General features: G+C 45.0%; 1 protein-coding gene across 1 annotated transcript in view; it reads right to left on the bottom strand.

The window, feature by feature from the left end:
* The window catches only part of LOC311119098 (calcium/calmodulin-dependent protein kinase kinase 1-like), a gene marked incomplete at its 3' end in the record, with an annotated part of 19,055 nt that extends 4,543 nt beyond the window's left edge, over nt 1-14,512 (bottom strand). The window contains exons 1-5 of the mRNA XM_084193843.1: nt 14,452-14,512; nt 9,745-9,796; nt 5,342-5,478; nt 1,296-1,332; nt 657-678 (exon numbers count right to left, since the gene is read on the bottom strand). Of these exons, the coding sequence (XP_084049969.1) occupies nt 657-678; nt 1,296-1,332; nt 5,342-5,478; nt 9,745-9,793 (245 nt within the window). The remainder of the gene's footprint in view (nt 1-656; nt 679-1,295; nt 1,333-5,341; nt 5,479-9,744; nt 9,797-14,451) is intronic.
* Between the last annotated feature and the right edge of the window lie 488 nt (nt 14,513-15,000).

Below are 15,000 nucleotides of genomic sequence, written 5' to 3'. Positions count from 1 at the left end.
CAAAGAATCATCCAAATGAAGAATACTTTTTTCTACGTGTGTGTGGTAGAGGGGCTGCATTAATGCGCTATCCTCCTGCATCCTATCCTCCTGCATCCTGTCCTCCTGCATCCTATCCTCCTGCATCCTATCCTCCTGCACCCTATCCTCCTGCATCCTGTCCTCCTGCATCCTATCCTCCTGCATCCTATCCTCCTATCCTCCTGCACCCTATCCTCCTGCATCCTATCCTCCTGCATCCTATCCTCCTGCATCCTATCATCCCTTTACTTTAGAAAAATCCACTGCAACAAATAAGAGGAATAAAAGCACTCTCTTAACAGGAAGAGAAGCGATCAGAAAGCATAGAGAAACCCTGGTCTAGTGGTAAGACCACTGGTAATAACTGTCAAGTGTCAAACATAAGCACATGATGAAAGCTCTGGAAAGAGAGAGACGGGGGGGGGGGGGGAGAGAGAGAGAGAGAGAGAGAGAGAGAGAGAGAGAGAGAGAGAGAGAGAGAGCAGTGCACAAACACAGGCACTACGTCAGCTTTGAGTAATGAAGGAGACACTGGAGAGAGGGAGGAGAGGATAGGAGGATGAGGGGAAGATGTGATGGGGGTCGGGCTTCAATTATTGATGAAAAAAGGACACAACATGACGTACGCTACTCACCCCTTTGGCATCAAATCAAACACTTCAGAAGAGAGAGAGAGAGAGAGGAGAAATACATCAGTCTATGTCTGTCAAAGAGATTGTAGTATACTGTAGAACCCAGCACAATGGGTTGTAGACTAACTGACACTAACACTGTCAGTTACTATACCTTTTCATTTCATTAGCCAATAGCCATAATTACCTACAGTAGATCAGGTGGTTTGATACCTAACTCAGCCTTTCTCTCTCCTGCCATGTCTACTTGTATTAATGGGAGGAATCGAACCATGGTCTATGTGCCTTAAAGAGGTGGTGCACACTTAGAAAAGAAAGGTGCCACCTAGAATCATAAAGGGTTCTTCAACTGTCCCTCTGAAAATAACTCTTTTAGGTTCCTAACGGAACCCGTTCACCACCAAAAGGGTTCTACCTGGAACCAAAAAGGGTTCTCTTATGGGGACAAATGAAGAATACTTTTTTCTACGTGTGTGTGGTAGAGGGGCTGCATTAATGCGCTATCCTCCTGCATCCTATCCTCCTGCATCCTATCCTCCTGCATCCTCTAGTCCTAGCATTGTCGTATGGAGTCAGCTGTGCCAACTGCTAAGGGAACCAACGGGCCGATTTCCAGTCGAGATAAGCGTGTGAAGTACATACCCATGTGGAGGTTGTCCTCTGCAGGATCATCCAACACCTGCAACGATAATAACACATCATCAGGAATACACCCTGTTATATTATTAAGCAGAGGGCAGGCACAAGGGGCAGTCACAGGTAAATAGAGTTATTCGGCCCACTGCGATAGACTCGCGTTCCTTATTGTTTTTATAAAACTGTTACCAACATATTAAAATAACAAGAAATTACATATTTTCATTAAAACTTTATTTTGATAAGTAAATTAATACGATTTAATTCTTCCATCAGAAGATATAGTCCGGACAAAAATCTGATTGGTAGTTATTTTGGCTATATTGCTACAGATGCGACGCAGTGAATTATTTTGGCATAGTTGCTATGCAAAATGACTGGTCGTCCGTTCTAAACAAAATGGTTGCTATGCAGGCTGGATAACGTTCTTGTCACTTGCTAGCTAGCTAGCCAACTTCAACCAACTCAGTCCGGTCAAACATTGAACCTGGAATGACAGTACACTAGCTGCATTTTCGTTTGTTTGGCCTTTACTTGGATATGTCCATAATAATGACGTTGATGTGTGATTTCTCCTAGCTCAGAGAAAGTTGACTCATCTCGTCTGGGCACCGTTCACTCTATGTATGGTACTACAGAGATCTAAATTCTTAAAGAGAAACATTGTTTCTGAGGTGGGATAATAGGCATATATTAACCCCCGCTGTACCAAAGTAAATGCTAGGCTGGAAGCAAGGGGAAATAATGTGTGAGTTGAGATAAATACAAGAGATGATTCAGAAAGCAACACAAACATGATATTCTTATGGAGGCGCAGTGATACTTTTCAGATGGAACTGTCAGCAGGCATAGTGTGCCTGTGACGGCCAATACAGCACGGCTTGGTACGCTTTCTTGTCCAATCAGCATCCAGGATCCAAACAACCAGTTTTGTAATACACCTGGACCTCAAAGCCAGTTCTCTTTTTTTAAATTCTGTAATCAGGGACTGATGTAGACCTGGGACACCACATGTATGCAAATTAATTATCAGGTTGAACAAAAAACCAGCAGTACTCCGGACCTCGGGTAAGATTTGAATACCCCAGCCCTATAGTACAGGCATCAGCATGACAGTGAAGAAGGTAGCATAACAAGTACTCATTGGCCTTTAAAGCACTTGTCTCAAGAGGATCTTAGATGCCAGTTTGAATTGAACCCAAATGAGGAGGATATTAATATCTATTATCTAATATCTGTACTGTATTATCTTAGCTACTAACCATCTGTGACAAATTGCCACTTTACGTTTTACATTTTTCTCTAGCTGAGGCTTTAATCTTTTATAAAAAGAGAACAGTTTTGAGGCATAATAATAACATTTGACTGTGAATTGGAGAGTCACAATGAATATGATCCCATCCCAGACCCAACCCAGGCCCAAACCGACCCAGGCCCGACCCAGGCCCGACCCAGAACTCTAGATGATGAGCTTTGAATTGGGAATGAATGAAGAATATGACTGAGAGGGGAGGGGACAGAGAAAGAGGAGATGGGAGGAGAGGGGATAGAAAGGGGAAGAGGAGGAATTGGAGAGAGGAGGAGAGGAGGAGATAGGGAGAGGAGGAGAGGAGGAGATAGGGAGAGGAGGAGAGGAGGAGATAGGGAGAGGAGGAGAGGAGGAGATGGCTCCTGTAGCTCAGTTGCTATAGCATGGCGCTTGCAACGCCAGGGTTGTGGGGTTCGATTCCCACGGGGGGGCCAGTATGGAAAATGTATGCACTCACTAACTGTAAGTCGCGTGAGAGCGTCTGCTAAATGACTAAAATGTAAAATGGAGGAGATGGGGAGAGGAGGACAGGAGGAGATAGGGAGTGGAGGACAGGAGGAGATATGGAGGAGGAGGAGAGGAGGAGATGAGGAGATGGGGAAATGAGGACAGGAGGAGATGTGGAGAGGAGGAGAGGAGGAGGAGATGTGGAGAGGAGGAGATGAGGAGAGGAGGAGATGTGGAGGACAGGAGGAGAGGAGGAGATGTGGAGGAGATGGGGAGATGGGGAGAGGAGGAGAGGAAGAGAGGAAGAGAGGGGGAGATGGAGAGGGGGAGATGGAGAGAGGGGGAGATGGAGTGGCTGGTTCTTCTGGGATGAGGCTGTGGAGTTTAAACACTTAGAGAGGAGCTCCACTTTCACTGTAACTCATTATGACTGACTGGCACAGTGCTGCTGGGAGCCCCAGAGGTACCCATGGCCACCCACTGACTCCATCTCCATCCCCGCGCCTCCACCCTCCCCTCCTTTCACTGTAACTCATTAGGACTGGCTGTCTCCAGCCCTCTCGAGCCCTCCACCCATCCGGCCCTGATGAGGCGCCCAATTATGTCTGCGTGCCCCCGCCGTCTGCCAGTGATTGAAGAGCACTCTGATGATGTCACTGGGGAGACGAGTGCGTCAGCGCGGTGCTTATGTCTGTCTCTCCTCTCTAAATCTACATCTCCTTCACATAAGCCACTGTGGTGAGCAGCACAGTGCTTGGTGGCACCCTATCCTCTATAGTACACTACTTTTAACTGCAGTGCACTATATATAGGGAATAGGGTTTAGGACGCAACCAGGTTGCTGTGTATTCTGTGGAGCTATGCCGAGGTTAGCAGCATTCAGGCTTAGCATGCATCCCAAATGACACCCTATGCCTTTATCTCTGTCTCCTCTCCAAATAAGTATCACTCGCTTAGCTTTCCCCTCAATATAAGCCACTGTGTGGTAAATGAAAGCCTGTAGCTGATGTCTGGTAAATGGACAGGGACACACCTGTGGTTCTATGGTGGTGGCAGCATGTCCAATGATTGCTACAGTTACAACTATCAGTGAAAGTGTTGTCTTGCTGGGTGAAGCGTATAATGCATATTTGTCTTGGCTTTTTAGGTCAATTAAATTGCTTTAAGATTCCACTTCACATTCTCCTTGCTTGGCCTCTGTCACGATCGTCTGAAGGAGCGGACCAATGCGCAGCGTTGCGAGTGAACATGATGACTTTATTAATTAAAGCAACCACGAAGAAAACAACAAATGACGATACGTGAAGTTCAAAATACTGAAACACACTAACAGCAACACAGAAACAATAACCCACAAAACAAAGGTGAAAACACACAGAATATATATGGCTCCCAATCAGAGATAACGAGCCGACAGCTGACACTCGTTACCTCCGATTGGGAGTCACAGACCAATCACCATAGACACAAACAAAATGAAACTCACCCATCCCCAACACCACCAAATGAAATACACCCAAACACATGAAAATGAACAACCCTGGCTCAATTCTCAAAGTCCATAGAGCCAGAGTGTCACAGCCTCTTGTTTCTTTACTAGAGACAGACACAGTGAAAACTACTGTCACTTGGCCTATTGTTTCTTTACCTGTGACAGACACAGTGAAAACTACTGTCACTTGGCCTATTGTTTCTTTACCGGTGACAGACACAGTGAAAACTACTGTCACTTGGCCTATTGTTTCTTTACCGGTGACAGACACAGTGAAAACTACTGTCACTTGGCCTATTGTTTCTTTACCTGTGACAGACACAGTGAAAACTACTGTCACTTGGCCTATTGTTTCTTTACCGGTGACAGACACAGTGAAAACTACTGTCACTTGGCCTATTGTTTCTTTACCGGTGACAGACACAGTGAAAACTACTGTCACTTGGCCTATTGTTTCTTTACCGGTGACAGACACAGTGAAAACTACTGTCACTTGGCCTATTGTTTCTTTACCGGTGACAGACACAGTGAAAACTACTGTCACTTGGCCTATTGTTTCTTTACCGGTGACAGACACAGTGAAAACTACTGTCACTTGGCCTATTGTTTCTTTACCGGTGACAGACACAGTGAAAACTACTGTCACTTGGCCTATTGTTTCTTTACCGGTGACAGACACAGTGAAAACTACTGTCACTTGGCCTATTGTTTCTTTACCGGTGACAGACACAGTGAAAACTACTGTCACTTGGCCTATTGTTTCTTTACCGGTGACAGACACAGTGAGGTAGGTTCTCCGCTCACCTCCACCAGTTTGACTATGTTGAGATGGTCCAGCTTCTTCAGGATGGCGATCTCCTGGTACACCCTCTCCAGGGGGCCTAGGACTTTGGGCAGCTCCCCCTGGACCGCAGCCTTGGGTCCTCTGGGAGGGGGGCGACCTGCAGGGAACCACAACCCCAAACCTCACGTCAGCTGCAATTGTAGACAATTCAACTTTATCAATTTTAGATACTTTCAATGGATTTCTGCATGACGCGCGAAAAATGCTAATATCGGTCCCATGACTGGAATGGGATTTGCGCCACAAATCAAATCAAATCAAATTCTATTTGTCACATACACGTGTTTAGCAGATGTTATAACGGGTGTAGCGAAATGCTTGTAAATGCTAAAACGTTTGGAAACAGTGCCAGGGAAACTATACCAAAACATGGATTGCTGTCACATCTTATCCATTGGGTTAACTATCCCTTTAACCCTAACCCTGGTGGAAATGGGCCTATATCCATAGAACCAAATTGAAATGTTTCTAACAGAAGAACTATAAAAAGCATATGCATGAACATGGTTAAGACAACACTTTGGAGATTACGGGGAAATGATCAGACCAAAAGGTGAGGACACAACTGTTCACCTGAAACAAGACTGAATCCAAACATTACACTGCTTTGATTTGATGTGCATTTCACATTTACTGTACTTTTTCCCACCAATAACAAAATGTGAAAATACTCTGGATACATTCAGTAACATAATAAGACTATTCAATGAATCAAATCAAATCAAAATGTTATTTGTCACATGCGCCGAATACAACAGGTGTAGTATTACCTTACCGTGAAATGCTTACTTACAAGCCCTTATCCAACAATGCAGTTCAAGAAATCGAGTTAAGAAAATATTTACTAAATAAACAAAAGTAAAATTTAAAAAAAATAGTAACACAATAAAATAACAATACCGAGGCTATATACAGGGGGTACCGGTACCGAGTCAATGTGTGGGGGTACAGGTTAGTCTAGGTAATAACGAGGCTATATACAGGGGGTACCGGTACCGAGTCAATGTGCGGGGGTACAGGTTAGTCGAGGTAATTTTTACATGTAGGTAGGAGTAAACTGAAGTGTTGAAGTAGGTGCAATATAATACAAAACTATGACAAGGGTTTGAGTGAGAGGTCTAACTGGAGTCTCTGTGGCCAAACACCTCTCCAAACTGTGCACACTTCCTAAGTCATGTCAATGCACTTTTATGACTCAAGGAAAGAGCCTTCAACTATAAGGTGTTGTTGTTGAGTTCTCCTAGCTTTGCCATTGAGGAACTGAAGCGAGCACCCTTGTCGTTTTTTGGTTTGTAACACAGCCCTGCGTCCCCACCATCACACAATTACTGTTGTTGTTTAGGCAATCCAAAAACGTTCCATTATAAATCACAATCTGGGTCAGCTGGGCGTCATTTGAAAGCTTATTCTATTGCCAACATGGCTAGCTAAGTTGTAAAATACGATCGTACAGTGTTAGGCTTTCAAAAGGCACTTCAGACAAACAGATGGTAATTTTGATGCGCATAGAAAGGAGTCAAGAGTGCATTCAAGTGCGTGTTCCGCGGCTAATGTTTCTCACAATACGACATGCATATGCTCACTCTGTTCAGGACAACACAGGGTATAGCGCATGGCATCCTTGTATACGTTGATACTGTACAGTGCCTTGCAAAAGTATTTATCCCCCTTGCCGTTTTTCCTATTTTGTTGCATTACAACCTGTAATTTAAATTGATTTTTGGGGGGGATTTCATGTAACGGACATACACATAATAGTCCAAATTGGTGAAGTGAAATGAAAAAAAGAACTTGTTTAAAAAAATTCTAAAAAATAAATAACGGAAAAGTGGTGCGTGCATATGTATTCACCCCCTTTGCTATGAAGCCCCTAAATAAGATCTGGTGCAACCAATTACCTTCAGAATTCACATAACTAGTTAAAGAAAGTCCACCTGTGTGTAATCTAAGTGTCACATGATCTGTCACATGATCTCAGTATATATACACCTGTTCTGAAAGTCCCCAGAGTCTGTAACACCACTAAGCAAGGGGCACCACCAAGCAAGCGGCACCATGAAGACCAAGGAGCTCTCCAAACAGGTCAGGGACAAAGTTGTGGAGAAGTACAGATCAGGGTTGGGTTATAAAAAAATATCAGAAACTTTGAACATCCCACGGAGCACCATTAAATCCATTATTAAAAAATGGAAAGAATATGGCACCACAACAAACCTGCCAAGAGAGGGCCGTCCACCAAAACTCACGGACCAGGCAAGGAGGGCATTAATCAGAGAGGCAACAAAGAGACCAAAGATAACCCTGAAGGAGCTGCAAAACTCCACAGCGGAGATTGGAGTATCTGTCCATAGGACCACTTTAAGCCGTACACTCCACAGAGCTGGGCTTTATGGAAGAGTGGCCAGAAAATAGCCATTGCTAAAAGAAAAAAATAAGCATGTGGGAGACTCCCCAAACATATGGAAGAAGGTACTCTGGTCAGATGAGACTAAAATTGAGCTTTTTGGCCATCAAGGAAAACGCTATGTCTGGCGCAAACCCAACACCTCTCATCACCCCGAGAACACCATCCCCACAGTGAAGCATGGTGGTGGCAGCATCATGATGTGGGGATGTTTTTCATCGGCAGAGACTGGGAAACTGGTCAGAATTGAAGGAATGATGGATGGCTCTAAATACAGGGAAATTCTTGAGGGAAACCTGTTTCAGTCTTCCAGAGATTTGAGACTGGGACGGCGGTTCACCTTCCAACAGGACAATGTGTCACGGTTTCGGCCGAGGCTGCTCCTCCTCCTTGTTCGGGCAGGCTTCGGCGGTCGTCGTCCCCGGAGTACTAGCTGCCACCGTTCGATGTTTCATGTTTGTTTGGTTTTGTCTGTTTGTAACACCTGTCCCTTGTTAGTGTTTGATTGTGTTCCCTATTTAAGTTTCGTATTTGGGTCAGGTGTTATGTGTGATTGTTTTTGTCAGCTGTTTCATGTTGATGGGGTTTTTGCTCTCATTCTGTTGTTTTTGAGAGTCCGCACTGCGTGCGCCTTTTCTTGTTTTACGCACTGTTGTGTGTGCGTTTAGTCGCTCTTGCCTCCCGGTTGGGTTGGCTATTTCTCCTGTTTGGAGTTGTTTTTTCACCACTAAAGACTGTTGACGAACACTTTTGTGCCTGCGCTTGATTCCCTGCACCACATCCACACTCAGCGTTCTGACACAATGACCCTAAGCATACTGCTTAAGCAACACTGGAGTGGTTTAAGGGGAACATTTAAATGTCTTGGAATGGCTTAGTCAAAGCCCAGACCTCAATCCAATTGAGAATCTGTGGTATGACTTAAAGATTGCTGTACAGCAGCGGAACCCATCCAACTTGAAGGAGCTGGAGCAGTTTTGCCTTGAAAAATTGGCTAAAATCCCAGTGGCTAGATGTGCCAAGCTTATAGAGACATACCCCAAGAGACTTGCAGCTGTAATTGCTGCAAAAGGTGGCTCTACAAAGTGTTGACTTTAGGGTGAGTGAAGTTATGCACGCTCAAGTTTTCTGTTTTTTTGTCTTATTTCTTGTTTGTTTCACAATAAGAAATATTTTGCATCTTCAAAGTGGTAGACATGTTGTGTAAATCAAATGATACAAACCCCCCAATAAATCCATTTTAATTCCAGGTTGTAAGGCAACAAAATAGGAAAAATGCCAAGGGGGGTGAATACTTTCGCAAGCCACTGTAAATGACATGAGTTTTCAAATATGGAAATGTGAAGTGCACATTTGGACTCATGGGTGTGTGTTTGCTTGTGTGATAATAAAGCGATATTTTATACTCGTCAACGTCTCATCTTTCAGAACACATCGACTCCTCTCGATTTACAGCATTTCCCTCACTTGGACAACAACAAATGTGCAAAAGTTGCCCAATCAGCAGGAAGGATGGGGCATCTTCTTGTCGCGCGGTGCTCACGTTTATAAAGGCTGTCAGTTAAAACCCATACAGAGCTGTGAACCAGAGAACCTGAGATGATGTAATATATAGCATGTCAGTGTACAGCCACTGGGTTTCCAATTTGGGCGCTTATCAATGACAAAATCTGCCATTTTCAACCCGTATACTGGATGACAGGGGCTGTGTGTGGAAAGGGCTATGATCCTAACTGTATACTTTGTTTGATGGCCTTTCGAGCTGGATTTAATAATAATAATAATAATAATAATAATAATAATAATATATGCCATTTAGCAGACACTTTAATCCAAAGCTACTATTTTCTTCTGTATGGGTGGTACCAGGAATCCATGAATCGAAGCCACCAACTGAGCTCCAGAGGACCAGCTAAGGAGTGTGTTGAACGTGTAAAGGTCCGACCGTGTGACACGTACGTGGGAATCCATACTGCTTCATCAGCTTCTTCTTGGACACCACCTTCATGGCCTGAGGGGGATGAGATTGGTCATATTGGTGAGCTAACATGCCATATCTTACATTCTGGTCACTCACTCACTATTAGCTGAATCACTAACAATAAGGAGACACACACACACACCATACAGTACACTTCAGTGCAGAAAAACACTTTAGTACATCGAGTTCATTCAACAATTTTCATTCATTTATCCATCCTTCCATCCATCCTTCCATCCATCCATTCCATACTGAACAGGATTAAAGGAGTGAGACTCTTGACAGAATGGTGATGAGGGGTTATACTAGATACGTACAGAACAGAACCCCGGTCTTTAGTGAAGACAACTTGCTACTACTCAGAACTTTTCTGTGGTGAGCTCTGTGGCGCCCAGAGTTGCTGAGGCATCACCTAAGTGGGCGCTACACCGTTGGAAGAGGAGAAGTCCAGTGGGCTATAAGACTCAGGCTGATTCCCAGACTTGTCCTCTACAAGATCATCAGCAGACTCCATCACCATCATCTACCATCGTCTGACCACATCCCTCTGCTCAAGCCATGAACTGACGCTCTCCATCTTCGGAGGATGCAGCGTTTAAAAACGTGGCCTCTATTGGTTGACCTGTCATGATATATTGCTTGTTTGTTTTGTTTGCTCTTGAAGAACGCTATATTTATCATTAAAAGGTGTATAGAAGTCTGAAGTCTTACAACGTTCAATAAATGTCATATTCATTAGCTAGTCCCTCCAGGATTCCGTGGGGATTTTTTTGTGATATTTGCGGGCAAAAATGCTTGATTTTCCTGCAGCAATTCAGACATTTTGCATGGCAATATGCAATGATTTTGTCAAATTTGTCACGAAAATGTGCTGACAACAGAAAAAGTTTGTTGACATGTGGCTTGATTGAACCATGTTATTCCGGTAAATGTGCGGTGATTGGTTGAAATTGCGAGCCCTCTTTCTATACTGTGGTGATGGGTCTGTTTTAATGCGATAATATCGCAATGATTTGACTGTTTAATGCGGAAATAGTGTTGGGATTGGTCAAATTTGCAAGCCCTCGCATAATAAGTGGGGAAAGTGTTGATTTTGCAAAAAATATTACAATCTCACAATTGCGGAATCCTGGAGAAACTGATTAGTATTAAGTACACCAGCGTTGCAGGTACGCTCGCTGTCAAAGCATAATTTCTCTGAACCATAGTGAAGTGGATGACACAATAACATCTCTAACTTCCTGCATTTATTTCCATATTAATCAATGAAAGCTTTCATAAATGTTTCGATTGTGTCGTTTCTTGTGCTAATGGTGTACTTAAGATTCCCAGCACCACTCTCGCTGCCTGTGGGTAAGCGATGACTCTGGAAATGGACTGATACACACACGGTGGTTGATTGGTTCTGTTAGGGAAGGGTTGACTTCGGTTAGTGACTAGTTTAAAGGCCCAGTGCAGTCAAAAACGTGATTTTCCTGTGTTTTATATATATTTCCACACTATGAGGTTGGAATAATACTGTTAAATGGTGAAAATGATGATAATGCCCTTTAAGTGTAAGAGCTGTTTGAAAAGACCTCATGTCAGCCTGTTTAGGTGGGATGGAGATGGAGGCCGTAAATTAGTTAATAGACCAACAAGAAAGAGAGTTCCAAACCTCTCTGCCAATAACACCTAGTTAGTTTTCAGTTTCCCCCTCCCCACTTCAGACCATTCCCAGAGAGTCCTAGATTTTTTTTTTCTACTTGAGAAATTGCTCTTAGCTAAGAAATTATTTTAGTTTATTTTTGACCATTTTAACTGAAAACAAAATCACAGTAAGGTACTTAATTGTTACCCCATTCTGAGATGAAAATGGCTGCATCGGACCTTTAACTCTACTACATTTTACATTTTACATTTTAGTCATTTAGCAGACGCTCTTATCCAGAGCGACTTACATGAGCAATTAGGGTTAAGTGCCTTGCTCAAGGGCACATCGACAGATGTTTCACCTAGTCGGCTCGGGGATTAGAACCAGCGACCTTTCGGTTACTGGCACAATGCTCTTAACCACTAAGCTACCTGCCGCCCACCAGGTATCTAGCTACCATGTAGAATACAGGTGTGGCAATGATGACTCCAGAAAGCAAGCTGATGGCCCAATATTGGAGTCTGCAGTTTGTTACCATGCAGTCGGTCTACAAGGTGGCCATACATCCACATTGAAACTCATTAACTAGTTAAACTTTCTTCTGTAAGTAACATATCTAAACCCTGCAGCTCAGGATAGAATTAAGAACATCCTGTGACTTCACAACTTCAGAGTATTCTGGTGTTCTAGTGATGTGAGAGCCCAGTTCAGTGTCGCACGCACGCACGCACACACACACACACACACACACACACACACACACACACACACACACACACACACACACACACACACACACACACACACACACACACACACACACACACACACACACACACACACACACACACACACACACACACACACACACACACACACACACACACACACACACACACACACACACCTCATTACCTATAATTAGGTGTTAATTCCTTGCACTTGCGGAATACATTTATTTTCCATTGGCTAATGAATAGGACCCAACTGAAAGCATCACACAGTTTTATTAATGACAGCATTCATATTCTCCCTGTGTGTGTAACGTTAGAGACATCAGACGCTGTTCAGACACCATGATGAAGGACCGTGGATGGTGAATATCTTATAGGAGATGTTTTTTTTAGTTTTCTTCAATTTCTTCAGACAGTACCACCACCAGTATCATCGCTAGTTATTCCCTGCCTGGGTCAAAGGTCACAACATTAAAGCCTATTCATAGTGTAGTCATCCATTGATGTCATATATGGCTTATCTGCTGTTCTAAAAGGCATGGGGTCCTCCTGATGGACTATCTCAACAGATAAAAAGTAATATTCCAAAAGGGAACAAACTGCTAAGAGCCATGCAGAATCTCCATTCTACGCCACATCATTGTTTTTTTATTTTCTTGAGTTCAAGGACGATCCCTCCTTGAGTGAGAGATGTACAGAGTCTTTGTAGTGCTGACGAGTTCAGAATCATTGGTTGGTCAGAGCAGATCGAGGGAAGATAGGAAAGAGAGGGAAGAGAGGGGAGAGAGGGGAGAGAGGGAAGAGAGGGGAGAGAGGGGAGAGAGGGAAGAGAGGGGAGAGAGGGGAGAGAGGGAAGAGAGGGGAGAGAGGGGAGAGAGGGGAGAGAGTGGAGAGATGGGAGAGAGGGAAGAGAGTGGGGAGAGGGTAGAGAGGGTAGAGAGGGGAGAGGGAATATAGGGGAGAGAGGGGGAAGAGAAGGGAGAGAGGGGAGAGAGGGAAGAGAGGGAAGATAGGGGAGAGAGGGGAGAGAGGGGAGAGAGGGGAGAGAGGGAAGAGAGGGAAGAGAGGGGAGAGAGGGAAGAGAGGGAAGAGAAGGGAGAGAGGGAAGAGAGGGAAGAGAAGGGAGAGAGGGGAGAGAGTGGGAAGAGAAGGGAGAGAGGGGAGAGAGGGGAGAGAGGGAAGAGAGGGAAGAGAGGGAAGAGAAGGAAGAGAGGGGAGAGAGGGAAGAGAAGGGAGAGAGGGGAGAGAGGGGAGAGAGGGAAGAGAGGGAAGAGAAGGGAGAGAGGGGAGAGAGTGGGAAGAGAAGGGAGAGAGGGGAGAGAGGGGAGAGAGGGAAGAGAGGGAAGAGAGGGAAGAGAAGGAAGAGAGGGGAGAGAGGGAAGAGAAGCGAGAGAGGGAAGAGAGAGGGAAGAGAAGGGAGAGAGGGGAGAGAGGGGAGAGAGGGGAGAGAGGGAAGAGGGGAGAGAGGGGAGAGAGTGGAGAAAGGGAAGAGAAGGGAGAGAGGGGAGAGAGGGGAGAGAGGGAAGAGAGGGAAGAGAAGGAAGAGAGGGGAGAGAGGGGAGAGAGTGGAGAGAGGGGAGAGAGGGGAGAGAGGGAAGAGAGGGGAGAGAGGGGAGAGAGGGGAGAGAGCGAACTACTACTAAACAGCACCAGGCAGGGAGCAAACTACTACTGAACAGCACCAGGCAGGGAGCGAACTACTACTGAACAGCACCAGGCAGGGAGCGAACTACTATTGAACAGCACCAGGCAGGGAGCAAACTACTATTGAACAGCACCAGGCAGGGAGCAAACTACTACTGAACAGCACCAGGCAGGGAGCAAACTACTACTGAACAGCACCAGGCAGGGAGCGAACTACTATTGAACAGCACCAGGCAGGGAGCGAACTACTACTGAACAGCACCACGCAGGGAGCAAACTACTACTGAACAGCACCAGGCAGGGAGCAAACTACTACTGAACAGCACCAGGCAGGGAGCAAACTACTACTGAACAGCACCAGGCAGGGAGCGAACTACTACTGAACAGCACCAGGCAGGGAGCGAACTACTATTGAACAGCACCAGGCAGGGAGCGAACTACTACTGAACAGCACCAGGGTGAGCTCAGTGAGCCAGTGGCAACAAGCTGACAGTGCAGTTAGGTTTGATTACAAATGCACAGCGAGATGGCAAACCGCTGCTTCATTCCCATTGGTTATAGAACACTGACAGAAAATACACTGATATACTACCACAGCAGGGCTTCCAGAACTGCTGTTATTTTTAATGAGGAAAAAATGTACTTACTACGACTGTGATATGTGGTTGTCTCACCTAGCTATCTTCAGATGAATGCACCAACTGTAATTCGCTCTGGATAAGTGTGTCTCAGACTAAAATGTAAAAAAAAAAATGTATTTAGTTGAATGCACTGATAGTCACTCTGGATAAGAGTGTCAACTTGCTAAATAACTTAATTTACATTTTAAATGATACAATGTAACCACCTCCAGTGGTTTCCAGTGGTCTAGTGTGCAGCTGACACCGTGTAGGGCCCTCCTTGTGTTCCCTCCCTGCTGTATCCTCTCATCCTCACTCATGTCCCTTTATCTTCCAGTTAATGGCCCCCTGCCTTCTGCAGGACAGACAGTGACAACCGCTGCTGTAGTACACCCTTACCTTAGCAGCGGGGGGGGTGGAGAGGTCGGAAGTCATTAGAAGAGAGAGAGAGAGAGAGAGAGAGAGGAGAGAGAGAGAGAGAGAGAGAGAGGGGGGAGAAGAAGAGAGAGAGAGAGGGAGAGAGAGAGAGAGAGAGAGAGAGAGAGAGAGAGAAGAGAGAGAGAGAGAGAGAGAGAGAGAGAGGGGGAGAAGAAGAGAGAGAGA

This window comes from Coregonus lavaretus (assembly GCF_964263955.1).
Source record: "Coregonus lavaretus genome assembly, contig: HAP1_SCAFFOLD_8219, whole genome shotgun sequence".
In the NCBI taxonomy this organism is placed as follows: domain Eukaryota; kingdom Metazoa; phylum Chordata; class Actinopteri; order Salmoniformes; family Salmonidae; genus Coregonus; species Coregonus lavaretus.
Note: the sequence above shows the minus strand (reverse complement) of the source record. Positions and strands in the feature narration are given on the sequence as shown.